This window comes from Oncorhynchus tshawytscha, unplaced genomic scaffold (genome assembly GCF_018296145.1).
Source record: "Oncorhynchus tshawytscha isolate Ot180627B unplaced genomic scaffold, Otsh_v2.0 Un_contig_18232_pilon_pilon, whole genome shotgun sequence".
NCBI lineage: Eukaryota > Metazoa > Chordata > Actinopteri > Salmoniformes > Salmonidae > Oncorhynchus > Oncorhynchus tshawytscha.
In genome coordinates, this window is record NW_024608620.1 from 25,007 (window position 1) to 45,000 (window position 19,994).

Consider the following 19,994-nt stretch of genomic DNA (forward strand, 5'->3'; position numbering starts at 1 on the left):
GCCAACTACCTGGAACTAAGGCTGACGCTTTAACTACCTGGAACTAAGGCTGACGCCAACTACCTGGAACTAAGGCTGACGCCAACTACCTGGAACTAAGGCTGACGCCAACTACCTGGAACTAAGGCTGACGCCAACTCAGTAGAGACGTCACCATCTGACAGGGACATTGGATTCAATGAATGACTACAGCCTCTGAGCTAATAAAACTATGCTCCTATCGGACGTTTCTGTTGTTTTGTTTGTTTTTGCAGTAAACTGTTCAGAGTTCATTCTGTTTGTCTTTACAGTAAACTGTTCACAGAGTTCTTTCTGTTTGTCTTTACAGTAAACTGTTCAGAGTTCTTTCTGTTTGTCTTTACAGTAAACTGTTCACAGAGTTCATTCTGAAGGTTCCTCTGGGTCGTCTGGTCAAACAGAAGCTAAACTGCCTCATCGACATCGTCCACAGTGATCTCTTCACACAGCATGGTAAGAACTACACTACTCAGCACCATCTCTGCCAGCCCTACACACAGAGCGCCAAACAGCCCCACACACAGAGCGCCAAACAGCCCCACGCACAGAGCGCCAAACAGCCCTACGCACAGAGCGCCAAACAGCCCCACGCACAGAGCGCCAAACAGCCCCACACACAGAGCGCCAAACAGCCCCACGCACAGAGCGCCAAACAGCCCCACGCACAGAGCGCCAAACAGCCCCACGCACAGCGAGCCAAACAGCCCCACACACAGAGCGCCAAACAGCCCCACACACAGAGCGCCAAACAGCCCCACGCACAGAGCGCCAAACAGCCCCACGCACAGAGCGCCAAACAGCCCCTACACACAGAGCGCCAAACAGCCCTACACACAGAGCGCCAAACAGCCCCACGCACAGCGAGAGCCAAACAGCCCCACGCACAGAGCTCCAAACAGCCCCACGCACAGCGAGCCAAACAGCCCTACACACAGAGCGCCAAACAGCCCCTACACACAGAGCGCCAAACAGCCCTACACACAGAGCGCCAAACAGCCCCACGCACAGAGCGCCAAACAGCCCTACACACAGAGCGCCAAACAGCCCTACGCACAGTGCGCCAAACAGCCCTACACACAGAGCGCCAAACAGCCCCACGCACAGAGCGCCAAACAGCCCTACACACAGAGCGCCAAACAGCCCTACACACAGAGCGCCAAACAGCCCCACGCACAGAGCGCCAAACAGCCCTACACACAGAGCGCCAAACAGCCCTACGCACAGTGCGCCAAACAGCCCTACACACAGAGCGCCAAACAGCCCCACGCACAGAGCGCCAAACAGCCCTACACACAGAGCGCCAAACAGCCCCTACGCACAGAGCGCCAAACAGCCCCACGCACAGAGCGCCAAACAGCCCCACGCACAGAGCGCCAAACAGCCCCACGCACAGAGCGCCAAACAGCCCCACGCACAGAGCGCCAAACAGCCCCACGCACAGAGCGCCAAACAGCCCCACGCACAGAGCGCCAAACAGCCCCCACGCACAGAGCGCCAAACAGCCCCACGCACAGAGCGCCAAACAGCCCACGCACAGAGCGCCAAACAGCCCCACGCACAGAGCGCCAAACAGCCCCACGCACAGAGCGCCAAACAGACCCACGCACAGAGCGCCAAACAGCCCCACGCACAGAGCGCCAAACAGCCCTACGCACAGTGCGCCAAACAGCCCTACGCACAGAGCGCCAAACAGCCCCACGCACAGAGCGCCAAACAGCCCCACGCACAGAGCGCCAAACAGCCCCACGCACAGAGCGCCAAACAGCCCCACGCACAGAGCGCCAAACAGCCCCACGCACAGAGCGCCAAACAGCCCCACGCACAGAGCGCCAAACAGCCCCACGCACAGAGCGCCAAACAGCCCTACGCACAGAGCGCCAAACAGCCCCACGCACAGAGCGCCAAACAGCCCTACGCACAGAGCGCCAAACAGCCCCACGCACAGCAGCCAAACAGCCCCACGCACAGCGAGCCAAACAGCCCCACGCACAGCGAGCCAAACAGCCCCACGCACAGCGAGCCAAACAGCCCTACACACAGAGCGCCAAACAGCCCCACGCACAGCGAGCCAAACAGCCCCACGCACAGAGCTCCAAACAGCCCCACGCACAGAGCTCCAAACAGCCACGCTCTGCACGCTGAAGCCTCGACCTTGAAGCTCTGCACAACCAAGCCCCGTACGCCAAGCCCCACACACGATGAAACCCCAACACGCCCGTCTCCAGTGTGCCGTGTTAAGGTGTAACAGGGTTATGTCAGGGTGGTGCTACAGTCAGTCCTGTTGTCTCTGTGTCAGAGAAGACCCCACCACACTAATCCATCTTATCTATTCTAGATCATTCTGTCAGCTTGATAGTCTCTCTCCTTATCATCCTTTCTCCCCCCCTCCTTCTCTCTCTCCGTATCTCTCTTCCCCCCCTCCTTCTCTCTCTCCGTATCTCTCTTCCCCCCTCTCCTTCTCTCTCTGTCTCTTCCCCCGCCCTCTCCTTCTCTCTCTCCGTCTCTTCCCCCGCCCTCTCCTTCTCTCTCTCCGTCTCTTCCCCCGCCCTCTCCTTCTCTCTCTCCGTCTCTTCCCCCGCCCTCTCCTTCTCTCTCTCCGTCTCTTCCCCCCTCTCCTTCTCTCTCTCCGTCTCTTCCCCCTCTCCTTCTCTCTCTCCGTCTCTTCCCCCTCTCCTTCTCTCTCTCCGTCTCTTCCCCCTCTCCTTCTCTCTCTCCGTCTCTTCCCCCCCTCTCCTTCTCTCTCTCCGTCTCTTCCCCCTCTCCTTCTCTCTCTCTGTCACCTCCCCCTCTCCTTCTCTCTCTCCGTCTCTTCCCCCCTCTCCTTCTCTCTCTCCGTCTCTTCCCCCTCTCCTTCTCTCTCTCCTTCTCTCTCTCCATCTCTTCCCCCTCTCCTTCTCTCTCTCCGTCTCTTCCCCCTCTCCTTCTCTCTCGCCGTCTCTTCCCCCTCTCTCCTTCTCTCACGCCGTCTCTTCCCCCTCTCCTTCTCTCTCTCTCCATCTCTTCCCCCTCTCCTTCTCTCTTTCTCCATCTCTTCCCCCCCCTCTCCTTCTCTCCGTCTCTTCCCCCTCTCCTTCTCTCTCTCTCCGTCTCTTCCCCCCTCTCCTTCTCTCCGTCTCTTCCCCCTCTCCTTCTCTCTCTCTCCGTCTCTTCCCCCTCTCCTTCTCTCTCTCTCGTCTCTTCCCCCTCTCCTTCTCTCTCTCTCCGTCTCTTCCCCCTCTCCTTCTCTCTCTCCGTCTCTTCCCCCTCTCCTTCTCTCTCTCCGTCTCTTCCCCCCCTCTCCTTCTCTCCGTCTCTTCCCCCCTCTCCTTCTCTCCGTCTCTTCCCCCTCTCCTTCTCTCTCTCTCCGTCTCTTCCCCCCTCTCCTTCTCTCCGTCTCTCCCCCTCTCCTTCTCTCTCTCTCTCTCTTCCCCCTCTCCTCTCTCTCTCTCTTCCCCCTCCTTCTCTCTCTCTGTCTCTTCCCCCCTCTCCTTCTCTCTCTCTGTCTCTTCCCCCTCTGTCAGCCACCATGTGTCAGTTGAACATGGCAGGTAGTTGAGGAAGGTGTCTGTGTAGTTCTGTAATGTACCATGTCAGGCTGCTCTGTGTTAGAGGGAGGATTTAAACCTTCCTGCCAAGCAGCCCTGAAGGTAATGGATGTTGACCAGAGAGGCTGGTCCTCCATACAGCCTACTGTGGCACACGCTAGCCCTGCGTTAGTGTCTGTGTGTGGGGTTAGTGTCTGTGTGTGGGGTTAGTGTCTGTGTGTGGGGTTAGTGTCTGTGTGTGGGGTTAGTGTCTGTGTGTGGGGTTAGTGTCTGTGTGTGGGGTTAGTGTCTGTGTGTGGGGTTAGTGTCTGTGTGTGGGGTTAGCCCAATACACACACAGCCCAATACACACACAGCCCAATACACACACAGCCCAATACACACACAGCCCAATACACACACAGCCCAATACACGTTAGATGGATGAGGACAGACACACTGACTGGTCTAATGTAGATGGATGAGGACAGACACTGACTGGTCTAATATAGATGGATGAGGACAGACACACTGACTGGTCTAATGTAGATTGATGAGGACAGACCCACTGACTGGTCTAATGTAGATGGATGAGGACAGACACTGACTGGTCTAATGTAGATGGATGAGGATAGACACACTGACTGGTCTAATGTAGATGGATGAGGACAGACACTGACTGGTCTAATGTAGATGGATGAGGACAGACACACTGACTGGTCTAATGTAGATGGATGAGGACAGACACACTGACTGGTCTAATGTAGATGGATGAGGACAGACACACTGACTGGTCTAATGTAGATGGATGAGGATAGACACACTGACTGGTCTAATGTAGATGGATGAGGATAGACACACTGACTGGTCTAATGTAGATGGATGAGGATAGACACACTGACTGGTCTAATGTAGATGGATGAGGACAGACACACTGACTGGTCTAATGGAGATGGATGAGGACAGACACACTGACTGGTCTAATGTAGATGGATGAGGACAGACACACTGACTGGTCTAATGTAGATGGATGAGGATAGACACACTGACTGGTCTAATATAGATGGATGAGGACAGACACACTGACTGGTCTAATGTAGATGGATGAGGACAGACCCACTGACTGGTCTAATGTAGATGGATGAGGACAGACACACACTGACTGGTCTAATGTAGATGGATGAGGACAGACACACTGACTGGTCTAATGTAGATGGATGAGGACAGACACACTGACTGGTCTAATGTAGATGGATGAGGACAGACACACTGACTGGTCTAATGTAGATGGATGAGGACAGACCCACTGACTGGTCTAATGTAGATGGATGAGGACAGACACACTGACTGGTCTAATGTAGATGGATGAGGGAAACAACTGCCAGTTCTTTCTATGGGAACTCTCTCTTTGTGCTTTCTACTGACCTCTAAACCAATTAGAAATGACAGGAAATGACACCATGAAACAGGCCTCCAGCTTCGACTCCAAGGGAGAGCCGACTTGGTTTCCAATGGATACACAACAACACATCTAGGATTATCAGGTTTATTCCCCCATTATAACCCTGTTCCCCCATTTGAACCCTGTTCCCCCATTATAAACCTATTCCCCCATTAAAACCCCTCATCTAGGAGTATCAGGATTATTCCCCATTGTAACCCTGTTCCCCCATTTGAACCCTGTTCCCCATTATAAACCTATTCCCCCATTACAACCCTACATCTAGGAGTATCAGGATTATTCCCCTATTACAACCCTACATCTAGGAGTATCAGGATTATTCCCCCATTATAACCCTGTTCCCCATTATAAACCTATTCCCCCATTATAACCCTACATCTAGGAGTATCAGGATTATTCCCCCATTATAACCCTGTTCCCCATTTGAACCCTGTTCCCCATTATCAACCTATTCCCCCATTACAACCCTACATCTAGGAGTATCAGGATTATTCCCCATTTACATCTAAGGATTATTCCCCATTATAATCATCTAGGAGTATCAGGATTATTCCCCATTATAACCGTTCCCCATTATAACCCTGTTCCCCATTATAAACCTATTCCCCATTATAACCCTACATCTAGGAGTATCAGGTTTATTCCCCATTATAACCCTACATCTAGGAGTGTCAGGTTTATTCCCCATTATAACCCTACATCTAGGAGTATCAGGTTTATTCCCCCATTATAACCCTACATCTAGGAGTGTCAGGTTTATTCCCCATTATAACCCTACATCTAGGAGTATCAGGATTATTCCCCATTATAACCGTTCCCCCATTATAACCCTATTCCCCCATTATAACCCTACATCTAGGAGTATCAGGTTTATTCCCCATTATAACCCTACATCCCCAGTATCAGGATTATTCCCCATTATAACCCTACATCTAGGAGTATTTATTCCCCCATTATAACCCTACATCTAGGAGTATCAGGATTATTCCCCCATTATAACCCTACATCTAGGAGTATCAGGATTTATTCCCCCATTATAACCCTACATCTAGGAGTATCAGGTTTATTCCCCCATTATAACCCTACATCTAGGAGTATCAGGTTTATTCCTCCATTATAACCCTACATCTAGGAGTATCAGGATTATTCCCCCATTATAACCCTGTTCCCCCATTTGAACCCTGTTCCCCCATTATAAACCTATTCCTCCATTATAACCCTACATCTAGGAGTATCAGGATTATTCCCCCATTATAACCGTTCCCCATTATAACCCTATTCCCCATTATAACCCTACATCAAGGAGTATCAGGTTTATTCCCCCATTATAACCCTACATCTAGGAGTATCAGGATTATTCCCCCATTATAACCCTATATCTAGGTATCAGGTTTATTCCCCCATTATAATACATCTAGGTATCAGGTTTATTCCCCCATTATAACCCTGTTCCCCCATTTGAACCCTGTTCCCCATTATAACCCTACATCTAGGAGTATCAGGTTTATTCCCCATTATAACCCTACATCTAGGAGTATCAGGATTATTTTAGTACCAGATAAAACCCTGTTCCCCCATTATAACCCTATTCCCCCCCCCATTATAACCCTATTCCCCATTATAACTCTGTTATAACCCTATACCCTTTTCCCCATTATAAACCTATTCCCCCATTTTTCTCTGTTACTACCCCATTATAACCCTGTTCCCCCATTAGAACCCAGTTATATCGCTATTCCCCTATTATCACTCTGTTATAACCCATTATAACTGTTATAACCCCATGTCCCTATTATCACTCTGTTATAACACCACGTCCCTATTATCACTCTGTTATAACCCCATGTCCCTATTATAACCCCATGTCCCTATTATAACCCCATGTCCCTATTATAAACCCATGTCCCTATTATAAACCCATGTCCTATTATAAACCCATGTCCCTATTAAACCCATGTCCTATTATAAACCCATGTCCCTATTATAAACCCATGTCCTATTATAAACCCATGTCCCTATTATAAACCCTATTATAAACCCATGTCCCTATTATAAACCCATGTCCCTATTATAAACCCTATTATAAACCCATGTCCCTATTATAAACCCATGTCCCTATTATAAAACCCATGTCCTATTATAAACCCTATTATAAAACCCACGTCCCTATTATAAGGCCACGTCCCTATATAAACCCACGTCCCTATTATAAACCCACGTCCCTATTATAAAACCCACGTCCCTATTATAGCCCGTCCCTAAAACCCCGTCCCTATTATAAAACCCCGTCCCTATTATAAAAGGCCCGTCCCTATTATAAAACCCACGTCCCTATTATAAAACCCCGTCCCTATTATAAAACCCACGTCCCTATTATAAACCCTCTAGCCTAATATGGGCCAACCCTCTAGTCTAATATGGGCCAACCCTCTAGTCTAATATGGACCAACCCTATAGTCTATGGGCCAACCCTCTAGTCTAATATGGGCCAACCCTCTAGTCTAATATGGGCCAACCCTCTAGTCTAATATGGGCCAACCCTCTAGTCTAATATGGGCCAACCCTCTAGTCTAATATGGGCCAACCCTCTAGTCTAATATGGCCAACTATCTAGTCTAATATGGCCCAACTATCTAGTCTAATATGGACCAACCCTCTAGTCTAATATGGACCAACCCTCTAGTCTAATATGGGCCAACCCTCTAGTCTAATATTGGCCAACCCCTAGTTTAATATGGGCCAACCCCTAGTCTAATATGGGCCAACTCTCTAGTCTAATATATTAAACCGTCTAGTCTAATATGTGCCAACCCTCTGGTCTAATATGTGCCAACCCTCTATTCTAATATGGACCAACCCTCTGGTCTACTATGTGCCAACCCTCTAGACTAATATATTAAACCCTAGTGAATATGGACCAACCCTCTAGTCTAATATGGACCAACCCTCTGGTCTAGTATGGGCCAACCCTCTAGTCTAATATATTAAACCCTAGTGAATATGGGCCAACCCTCTGGTCTAGTATGGGCCAACCCTCTAGTCTAATATTGGCCAACCCTCTAGTCTAATATGGACCAACCCTCTAGTCTAATATGGGCCAACCCTCTAGTCTAATATGGGCCAACCCTCTAGTCTAATATTGGCCAACCCTCTAGTCTAATATGGGCCAACCCTCTAGTCTAATATGGACCAACCCTCTAGTCTAATATGGGCCAACCCTCTGGTCTAATATGGGCCAACTCTCTAGTCTAATATGGACCAACCCTCTAGTCTAATATATTAAACCCTAGTGAATATGGACCAACCCTCTGGTCTAATATGGACCAACCCTCTAGTCTAATATGGGCCAACCCTCTAGTCTAATATGGGCCAACCCTCTAGTCTAATATATTAAACCCTAGTGAATATGGACCAACCCTCTGGTCTAGTATGGGCCAACCCTCTAGTCTAATATATTAAACCCTAGTGAATATGGACCAACCCTCTGGTCTAATATGGGCCAACCCTCTAGTCTAATATGGACCAACCCTCTAGTCTAGTATATTAAACCCTAGTGAATATAGACCAACCCTCTGGTCTAGTATGGGCCAACCCTCTAGTCTAATATGGGCCAACCCTCTAACACACAGAGCGCCAAACAGCCCCACGCACAGCGAGCCAAACAGCCCCACGCACAGCGAGCCAAACAGCCCTACACACAGAGCGCCAAACAGCCCCACGCACAGCGAGCCAAACAGCCCCACGCACAGCGAGCCAAACAGCCCCTACACACAGAGCGCCAAACAGCCCCACGCACAGAGCGCCAAACAGCCCCCACACAGAGCGCCAAACAGCCCCACGCACAGCGAGCCAAACAGCCCCACGCACAGCGAGCCAAACAGCCCCACACACAGAGCGCCAAACAGCCCCACGCACAGCGAGCCAAACAGCCCCACACAGAGCGCCAAACAGCCCCACGCACAGCGAGCCAAACAGCCCCACGCACAGCGAGCCAAACAGCCCTACACACAGAGCGCCAAACAGCCCCACGCACAGAGCGCCAAACAGCCCCACACACAGAGCGCCAAACAGCCCCACGCACAGCGAGCCAAACAGCCCCACGCACAGCGAGCCAAACAGCCCCACACACAGAGCGCCAAACAGCCCCACGCACAGCGAGCCAAACAGCCCCACGCACAGCGAGCCAAACAGCCCCACGCACAGCGAGCCAAACAGCCCCCACACACAGAGCGCCAAACAGCCCCACGCACAGCGAGCCAAACAGCCCCATGCACAGCGAGCCAAACAGCCCCACGCACAGCGAGCCAAACAGCCCCACGCACAGAGCTCCAAACAGCCACGCTCTGCACGCTGAAGCCTCGACCTTGAAGCTCTGCACAACCAAGCCCCGTACGCCAAGCCCACACACGATGAAACCCCAACACGCCCGTCTCCAGTGTGCCGTGTTAAGGTGTAACAGGGTTATGTCAGGGTGGTGCTACAGTCAGTCCTGTTGTCTCTGTGTCAGAGAAGAACCCACCACACTAATCCATCTTATCTATTCTAGATCATTCTGTCAGCTTGATAGTCTCTCTCCTTATCATCCTTTCCCCCCTCCTTCTCTCTCTCCGTATCTCTCTTCCCCCCTCCTTCTCTCTCTCCGTATATCTCTTCCCCCTCTCCTTCTCTCTCTGTCTCTTCCCCCACCCTCTCCTTCTCTCTCTCTGTCTCTTCCCCGCCCTCTCCTTCTCTCTCTCCGTCTCTTCCCCCTCTCCTTCTCTCTCTCCGTATCTCTCTTCCCCGCTCTCCTTCTCTGTCTCTTCCCCCTCCCCTTCTCTCTCCGTCTCTTCCCCCTCTCCTTCTCTCTCTCGTCTCTTCCCCCTCTCCTTCTCTCTCTCCGTCTCTTCCCCCCTCTCCTTCTCTCTCTCCGTCTCTTCCCCCTCTCCTTCTCTCTCTTTCCTCTCTTCCCCCCCTCTCCTTCTCTCTCTCCGTCTCTTCCCCCTCTCCTTCTCTCTCTCCGTCTCTTCCCCCTCTCCTTCTCTCTCTCCGTCTCTTCCCCCTCTCCTTCTCTCTCTCCGTCTCTTCCCCCTCTTCTTCTCTCTCTCCGTCTCTTCCCCCTCTCCTTCTCTCTCTCCGTCTCTTCCCCCTCTCTCACCGCCCCCCTCTCTCTCTCTCCGTCTCTTCCCCCTCTCCTTCTCTCTCTCTGTCTCCGCCCCCCTCTCCTTCTCTCTCTCCGTCTCTTCCCCCTCTCCTTCTCTCTCTCCGTCTCTTCCCCCCTCTCCTTCTCTCTCTCCGTCTCTTCCCCCTCTCCTTCTCTCTCTCCGTCTCTTCCCCCTCTCCTTCTCTCTCTCCGTCTCTTCCCCCTCTCCTTCTCTCTCTCCGTCTCTTCCCCCTCTCCTTCTCTCTCTCCGTCTCTTCCCCCTCTCTCCTTCTCTCTCGCCGTCTCTTCCCCCTCTCCTTCTCTCTCTCCGTCTCTTCCCCCTCTCCTTCTCTCTCTCCGTCTCTTCCCCCTCTCCTTCTCTCTCTCCGTCTCTTCCCTTCTCTCCGTCTCTTCCCCCTCTCCTTCTCTCTCGCCGTCTCTTCCCCCTCTCCTTCTCTCTCATAGTCTCTTCCCCCTCTCCTTCTCTCTCTCCGTCTCTTCCCCCCTCTCCTTCTCTCTCTCCGTCTCTTCCCCCCCTCTCCTTCTCTCTCTCCGTCTCTTCCCCCTCTCCTTCTCTCTCTCCGTCTCTTCCCCCTCTCCTTCTCTCTCTCTCTGTCACCTCCCCCTCTCCTTCTCTCTCTCCGTCTCTTCCCCCTCTCCTTCTCTCTCTCCGTCTCTTCCACCCCTCTCCTTCTCTCTCTCCGTCTCTTCCCCCTCTCCTTCTCTCTCTCCGTCTCTTCCCCCCTCTCCTTCTCTCTCTCCGTCTCTTCCCCCCTCTCCTTCTCTCTCTCCGTCTCTTCCCCCCCTCTCCTTCTCTCTCGCCGTCTCTTCCCCCTCTCCTTCTCTCTCGCCGTCTCTTCCCCCTCTCCTTCTCTCTCACCGTCTCTTCCCCCTCTCCTTCTCTCTCTCCGTCTCTTCCCCCTCTCCTTCTCTCTCTCCGTCTCTTCCCCCTCTCCTTCTCTCCGTCTCTTCCCCCTCTCCTTCTCTCTCTCTCCGTCTCTTCCCCCCTCTCCTTCTCTCTCTCTCTGTCTCTTCCCCCTCTCCTTCTCTCTCTCTGTCTCTTCCCCCTCTCCTTCTCTCTCTCTGTCTCTTCCCCCTCTCCTTCTCTCTCCGTCTCTTCCCCCTCTCCTTCTCTCTCCGTCTCTTCCCCCCTCTCCTTCTCTCTCTCCGTCTCTTCCCCCTCTCCTTCTCTCTCTCCGTCTCTTCCCCCTCTCCTTCTCTCTCTCTGTCTCTTCCCCCTCTCCTTCTCTCTCTCCGTCTCTTCCCCCTCTCCTTCTCTCTCTCCGTCTCTTCCCCCTCTCCTTCTCTCTCTCAGTCTCTTCCCCCTCTCCTTCTCTCTCTCCGTCTCTTCCCCCTCTCCTTCTCTCTCTCCGTCTCTTCCCCCCTCTCCTTCTCTCTCTCCGTCTCTTCCCCCCTCCTCTCTCTCTCTCTCTTCCCCCTCTCCTTCTCTCTTCCCGTCTCTTCCCCCTCTCCTTTCTCTCTCTCCGTCTCTTCCCCCTCTCCTTCTCTCTCTCTCCGTCTCTTCCCCCTCTCCTTCTCTCTCTCTCCGTCTCTTCCCCCTCTCCTTCTCTCTCTCTCCGTCTCTTCCCCCCTCTCCTTCTCTCTCTCTCCGTCTCTTCCCCCTCTCCTTCTCTCTCTCTCTGTCTCTTCCCCCCCTCTCCTTCTCTCTCTCTGTCTCTTCCCCCCCTCTGTCAGCCACCATGTGTCAGTTGAACATGGCAGGTAGTTGAGGAAGGTGTCTGTGTAGTTCTGTAATGTACCATGTCAGGCTGCTCTGTGTTAGAGGGGAGGATTTAAACCTTCCTGCCAAGCAGCCCTGAAGGTAATGGATGTTGACCAGAGAGGCTGGTCCTCCATACAGCCTACTGTGGCACACGCTAGCCCTGCGTTAGTGTCTGTGTGTGGGGTTAGTGTCTGTGTGTGGGGTTAGTGTCTGTGTGTGGGGTTAGCCCAATACACACACAGCCCAATACACACACAGCCCAATACACACACAGCCCAATACACACATAGCCCAATACACGTTAGATGGATGAGGACAGACACACATACTGGTCTAATGTAGATGGATGAGGACAGACACACTGACTGGTCTAATGTAGATGGATGAGGACAGACACTGACTGGTCTAATGTAGATGGATGAGGACAAACACACTGACTGGTCTAATGTAGATGGATGAGGACAGACACTGACTGGTCTAATGTAGATGGATGAGGATAGACACACATACTGGTCTAATGTAGATGGATGAGGACAGACACACTGACTGCTCTAATGCAGATGGATGAGGACAGACACACTGACTGGTCTAATGTAGATGGATGAGGACAGACACACTGACTGGTCTAATGTAGATGGATGAGGACAGACACACTGACTGGTCTAATGGAGATGGATGAGGATAGACACACTGACTGGTCTAATGTAGATGGATGAGGACAGACACACTGACTGGTCTAATGTAGATGGATGAGGACAGACACACTGACTGGTCTAATGTAGATGGATGAGGACAGACACACTGACTGGTCTAATGTAGATGGATGAGGGAAACAACTGCCAGTTCTTTCTATGGGAACTCTCTCTTTGTGCTTTCTACTGACCTCTAAACCAATTAGAAATGACACCATGAAACAGGCCTCCAGCTTCGACTCAAGGGAGAGCCGACTTGGTTTCCAATGGATACACAACAACACATCTAGGATTATCAGGTTTATTCCCCATTATAACCCTGTTCCCCATTATAAACCTATTCCCCCATTACAACCCTACATCTAGGAGTATCAGGATTATTCCCCATTATAACCCTGTTCCCCATTATAAACCTATTCCCCATTATAACCCTACATCTAGGAGTATCAGGATTATTCCCCCATTATAACCCTGTTCCCCATTTGAACCCTGTTCCCCATTATCAACCTATTCCCCATTACAACCCTACATCTAGGAGTATCAGGATTTTTCCCCATTACAACCCTACATCTAGGAGTATCAGGATTATTCCCCCATTATAACCCTACATCTAGGAGTATCAGGATTATTCCCCCATTATAACCGTTCCCCCATTATAACCCTGTTCCCCATTATAAACCTATTCCCCATTATAACCCTACATCTAGGAGTATCAGGTTTATTCCCCCATTATAACCCTACATCTTGGAGTGTCAGGTTTATTCCCCCATTATAACCCTACATCTAGGAGTATCAGGTTTATTCCCCCATTATAACCCTACATCTAGGAGTATCAGGATTATTCCCCATTATAACCCTACATCTAGGAGTATCAGGATTATTCCCCCATTATAACCGTTCCCCATTATAACCCTGTTCCCCCATTATAAACCTATTCCCCCATTATAACCCTACATCTAGGAGTATCAGGTTTATTCCCCATTATAACCCTACATCTTGGAGTGTCAGGTTTATTCCCCCATTATAACCCTACATCTAGGAGTATCAGGATTATTCCCCCATTATAACCGTTCCCCATTATAACCCTATTCCCCATTATAACCCTACATCTAGGAGTATCAGGTTTATTCCCCATTATAACCCTACATCTAGGAGTATCAGGTTTATTCCCCATTATAACCCTACATCTAGGAGTATCAGGATTATTCCCCATTATAACCCTACATCTAGGAGTATTTATTCCCCATTATAACCCTACATCTAGGAGTATCAGGATTATTCCCCATTATAACCCTACATCTAGGAGTATCAGGATTTATTCCCCATTATAACCCTACATCTAGGAGTATCAGGTTTATTCCCCATTATAACCCTACATCTAGGAGTATCAGGTTTATTCCTCCATTATAACCCTACATCTAGGAGTATCAGGATTATTCCCCATTATAACCCTGTTCCCCCATTTGAACCCTGTTCCCCATTATAAACCTATTCCTCCATTATAACCCTACATCTAGGAGTATCAGGATTATTCCCCATTATAACCGTTCCCCATTATAACCCTATTCCCCCATTATAACCCTACATCTAGGAGTATCAGGTTTATTCCCCATTATAACCCTACATCTAGGAGTATCAGGTTTATTCCCCATTATAACCCTACATCTAGGAGTATCAGGATTATTTTAGTACCAGATAAAACCCTGTTCCCCATTATAACCCTATTCCCCATTATCAGGTTTATTCCCCCATTATAACCCCCCATTATCAGGATTATTTTAGTACCAGATAAAACCCTGTTCCCCCATTATAACCCTATTCCCCCATTATAACCCTATTCCCCATTATAACCCCATTATAACCCTATTCCCCATTATAACTCTGTTATAACCCTATACCCTTTTCCCCATTATAAACCTATTCCCCATTTTTTCTCTGTTACTACCCCATTATAACCCTGTTCCCCATTAGAACCCAGTTATATCGCTATTCCCTATTATCACTCTGTTATAACCCATTATAACTGTTATAACCCCACGTCCCTATTATCACTCTGTTATAACCCCATGTCCCTATTATAACCCCATGTCCTATTATAACCCCATGTCCGTATTATAAACCCATGTCCCTATTATAAACCCATGTCCCTATTATAAACCCATGTCCCTATTATAAACCCATGTCCCTATTATAAACCCTATTATAAACCCATGTCCCTATTATAAACCCTATTATAAACCCATGTCCCTATTATAAACCCTATTATAAACCCATGTCCCTCTTATAAACCCTACTATAAACCCATGTCCCTATTATAAACCCACGTCCCTATTCTAAACCCTATTGTAAACCCCGTCCCTATTATAAACCCACGTCCCTATTCTAAACCCTATTATGAACCCACATCCCTATTATAAACCCACGTCCCTATTATAAACCCACGTCCCTATTATAAAACCCACGTCCCTATTATAAAACCCACGTCCCTATTATAAAACCCACGTCCCTATTTACCCTATTATAAACCCACGTCCCTATTATAAAACCCACGTCCCTATTATAAAACCCACGTCCCTATTATAAAACCCACGTCCCTACGTTATTATAAAACCCCGTCCCTATTATAAAACCCACGTCCCTATTATAAAACCCACGTCCCTATTATAAAACCACGTCCCTATTATAAAACCCACGTCCCTATTATAAAACCCCGTCCCTATTATAAAACCCTCTATTATAAAACCCCTAATTATGGGCCAACCCCTAGTTATAAACCCACGTCCCTATTATAAACCCTCTAGCCTAATATGGGCCAACCCTCTAGTCTAATATGGGCCAACCCTCTAGTCTAATATGGGCCAACCCTCTAGTCTAATATGGGCCAACCCTCTAGTCTAATATGGACCAACTATCTAGTCTAATATGGACCAACCCTCTAGTCTAATGTCAGCCAACCCTCTAGTCTAATATGGACCAACCCTCTAGTCTAATATGGGCCAACCCTCTAATCTAATATTGGCCAACCCCTAGTTTAATATGGGCCAACCCCTAGTCTAATATGGGCCAACTCTCTAGTCTAATATATTAAACCGTCTAGTCTAATATCAGCCAACCCTCTGGTCTAATATGTGCCAACCCTCTATTCTAATATGGACCAACCCTCTGGTCTACTATGTGCCAACCCTCTAGACTAATATATTAAACCCTAGTGAATATGGACCAACCCTCTAGTCTAATATGGACCAACCCTCTGGTCTAGTATGGGCCAACCCTCTAGTCTAATATATTAAACCCTAGTGAATATGGGCCAACCCTCTGGTCTAGTATGGGCCAACCCTCTAGTCTAATTATGAATATGGGCCAACCCTCTAGTCGAATATGGACCAACCGTCTAGTCTAATATGGGCCAACCCTCTGGTCTATTATGGGCCAACCCTCTAGTCTAATATATTAAACCCTAGTGAATATGGGCCAACCCTCTAGTCTAATATATTAAACCCTAGTGAATATGGACCAACCCTCTGGTCTAATATGGACCAACCCTCTGGTCTAGTATGGGCCAACCCTCTAGTCTAATATATTAAACCCTAGTGAATATGGACCAACCCTCTGATCTAATATGGGCCAACCCTCTAGTCTAATATGGACCAACCCTCTAGTCTAATATGGGCCAACCCTCTAGTCTAATATGGGCCAACCCTCTAGTCTAATATGGGCCAACCCTCTAGTTTAACCCTCTATGGGCCAACCCTCTGGTCTATTATGGGCCAACCCTCTAGTCTAATATATTAAACCCTAGTGAATATGGGCCAACCCTCTAGACTAATATATTAAACTCTAGTGAATATGGACCAACCCTCTAGTCTAATATGGACCAACCCTCTGGTCTAGTATGGGCCAACCCTCTAGTCTAATATGGGCCAACCCTCTAGTCTAATATATTAAACCCTAGTGAATATGGGCCAACCCTCTAGTCTAATATATTAAACCCTAGTGAATATGGACCAACCCTCTGGTCTAATATGGACCAACCCTCTGGTCTAGTATGGGCCAACCCTCTAGTCTAATATGGGCCAACCCTCTAGTCTAATATGGGCCAACTCTCTAGTCTAATATGGACCAACCCTCTAGTCTAATATATTAAACCCTAGTGAATATGGACCAACCCTCTGGTCTAGTATGGGCCAACCCTCTAGTCTAATATATTAAACCCTTGTGAATATGGACCAACCCTCTGATCTAATATGGGCCAACCCTCTAGTCTAATATGGACCAACCCTCTAGTCTAATATGGGCCAACCCTCTAGTCTAATATGGGCCAACCCTCTAGTCTAATATGGGCCAACCCTCTAGTTTAATATGGGCCAACCCTCTAGTCTAATATGGGCCAACCCTCTAGTCTAATATATTAAACCCTAGTGAATATGGACCAACCCTCTGGTCTAGTATGGGCCAACCCTCTAGTCTAATATATTAAACCCTAGTGAATATGGACCAACCCTCTGGTCTAATATGGGCCAACCCTCTAGTCTAATATGGACCAACCCTCTAGTCTAGTATATTAAACCCTAGTGAATATAGACCAACCCTCTGGTCTAGTATGTGCCAACCCTCTAGTCTAATATGTGCCAACCCTCTAGTCTAATATGGGCCAACCCTCTAGTCTAATATGGACCAAACGTCTAGTCTAATATGGGCCAACCCTCTAGTCTAATATGGGCCAACCCTCTAGTCTAATATGGGCCAACTCTCTAGTCTAATATGGACCAACCCTCTAGTCTAATATATTAAACCCTAGTGAATATGGACCAACCCTCTGGTCTAGTATGGGCCAACCCTCTAGTCTAATATATTAAACCCTAGTGAATATGGACCAACCCTCTGATCTAATATGGGCCAACCCTCTAGTCTAATATGGACCAACCCTCTAGTCTAATATGGGCCAACCCTCTAGTCTAATATGGGCCAACCCTCTAGTCTAATATGGACCAAACGTCTAGTCTAATATGGGCCAACCCTCTAGTCTAATATGGGCCAACCCTCTAGTCTAATATGGACCAACCCTCTAGTCTAGTATATTAAACCCTAGTGAATATAGACCAACCCTCTGGTCTAGTATGTGCCAACCCTCTAGTCTAATATGTGCCAACCCTCTAGTCTCATATGGGCCAACCCTCTAGTCTCATATGGGCCAGCCCTCTAGTCTAATATGGGCCAACCCTCTAGTCTAATATGGGCCAACCCTCTAGTCTAATATGGGCCAACCCTCTAGTCTAATATGGGCCAACCCTCTAGTCTAATATGGGCCAACCCTCTAGTCTAATATGGGCCAACCCTCTAGTCTAATATGGGCCAACCCTCTAGTCTCATATGGGCCAACCCTCTAGTCTAATATGGGCCAACCCTCTAGTCTAATATGGGCCAACTCTCTAGTCTAATATGGACCAACCCTCTAGTCTAATATATTAAACCCTAGTGAATATGGACCAACCCTCTGGTCTAGTATGGGCCAACCCTCTAGTCTAATATATTAAACCCTAGTGAATATGGACCAACCCTCTGATCTAATATGGGCCAACCCTCTAGTCTAATATGGACCAACCCTCTAGTCTAATATGGGCCAACCCTCTAGTCTAATATGGGCCAACCCTCTAGGCTAATATGGGCCAACCCTCTAGTCTAATATGGGCCAACCCTCTAGTCTAATATGGGCCAACCCTCTAGTCTCATGGGCCAACCCTCTAGTCTCATATGGGCCAACCCTCTAGTCTAATATGGGCCAACCCTCTAGTCTAATATGGGCCAACCCTCTAGTCTAATATTGGCCAACCCCCTAGTTTAATATGGGCCAACCCCCTAGTCTAATATGGGCCAACTCTCTAGTCTAATATATTAAACCGTCTAGTCTAATATCAGCCAACCCTCTGGTCTAATATGTGCCAACCCTCTATTCTAATATGGACCAACCCTCTGGTCTACTATGTGCCAACCCTCTAGACTAATATATTAAACCCTAGTGAATATGGGCCAACCCTCTGGTCTAATATGGGCCAACCCTCTAGTCTAATATGGACCAACCCTCTAGTCTAATATGGGCCAACCCTCTGGTCTAGTATGGGCCAACCCTCTAGTCTAATATGGGCCAACCCTCTAGTCGAATATGGACCAACCGTCTAGTCTAATATGGGCCAACCCTCTGGTCTATTATGGGCCAACCCTCTAGTCTAATATATTAAACCCTAGTGAATATGGGCCAACCCTCTAGACTAATATATTAAACCCTAGTGAATATGGACCAACCCTCTAGTCTAATATGGACCAACCCTCTGGTCTAGTATGGGCCAACCCTCTAGTCTAATATGGGCCAACCCTCTAGTCTAATATATTAAACCCTAGTGAATATGGGCCAACCCTCTAGTCTAATATATTAAACCCTAGTGAATATGGACCAACCCTCTGGTCTAATATGGACCAACCCTCTGGTCTAGTATGGGCCAACCCTCTAGTCTAATATGGGCCAACCCTCTGGTCTAGTATGGGCCAACCCTCTAGTCTAATATGGGCCAACCCTCTAGTCTAATATATTAAACCCTAGTGAATATGGGCCAACCCTCTGGTCCAGTATGGGCCAACTCTCTAGTCTAATATGGGCCAACCCTCTAGTCTAATATATTAAACCCTAGTGAATATGGGCCAACCCTCTAGTCTAATATATTAAACCCTAGTGAATATGGACCAACCCTCTGGTCTAGTCTATTGAACCTTAGCCAGCCACTCCAACAATGTGGATGGCCTGTCATTTCTGAAGTGCTTCTGTGTTTTTATCCCACGCAAACAGATTACTTAGTGCTGTTCATCTAGCTGTGTGGGAGGACAAGAAAGCTTGTCTCTTGTTTGTGTGTGTGAGAGAGAGAGAGAGAGAGAGGGTGTGTGAGAGATGGTGAGTGTTTGTGTGTGTGTGTGTGTGTGAGTGAGAGGGTGAGTGTTTGTGTGTGAGTGAGAGGGTGTTTGTGTGTGTGTGTGTGTGTGTGTGTGTGTGAGAGAGGGTGTGTGAGAGAGGGTGAGTGTTTGTGTATGTGTGAGAGAGAGGGTGTGTGAGAGATGGTGAGTGTTTGTGTGTGTGTGTGAGAGAGGGTGAGTGTTTGTGTGTGAGTGAGAGGGTGTGTGTGTGTGTGTGTGTGTGTGTGTGTGTGAGTGAGAGGGTGAGTGTTTGTGTGTGAGTGAGAGGGTGTTTGTGTGTGTGTGTGTGTGTGAGAGAGGGTGAGTGTTTGTGTATGTTTCCCATGGAGAGGGGAGTGTGTGTGTGTGTGTGTGTTTCCCATGGAGAGGGGAGGGAGGGCATTTCAGCACTGGAAAGATGAGGTATTAAACACTGTAGACAATGAGCCAGAGTCCCTCAGATTGGAGATTTGTTTTGGTGTTTCAGCATCAGCATGATTACTCAACGGTGTCCCCTAACAGCACACAGCTTAGCGTT

General features: G+C 48.7%; 1 protein-coding gene across 1 annotated transcript in view; it reads left to right on the forward strand.

Moving 5' to 3' along the window:
- Positions 1-19,994, forward strand: part of LOC121843668 (dedicator of cytokinesis protein 1-like) — a 53,445-nt gene that overhangs the window by 20,628 nt on the left and 12,823 nt on the right. The window contains exon 3 of the mRNA XM_042313433.1: positions 365-471. Within this exon, the coding sequence (XP_042169367.1) occupies positions 365-471 (107 nt within the window). The remainder of the gene's footprint in view (positions 1-364; positions 472-19,994) is intronic.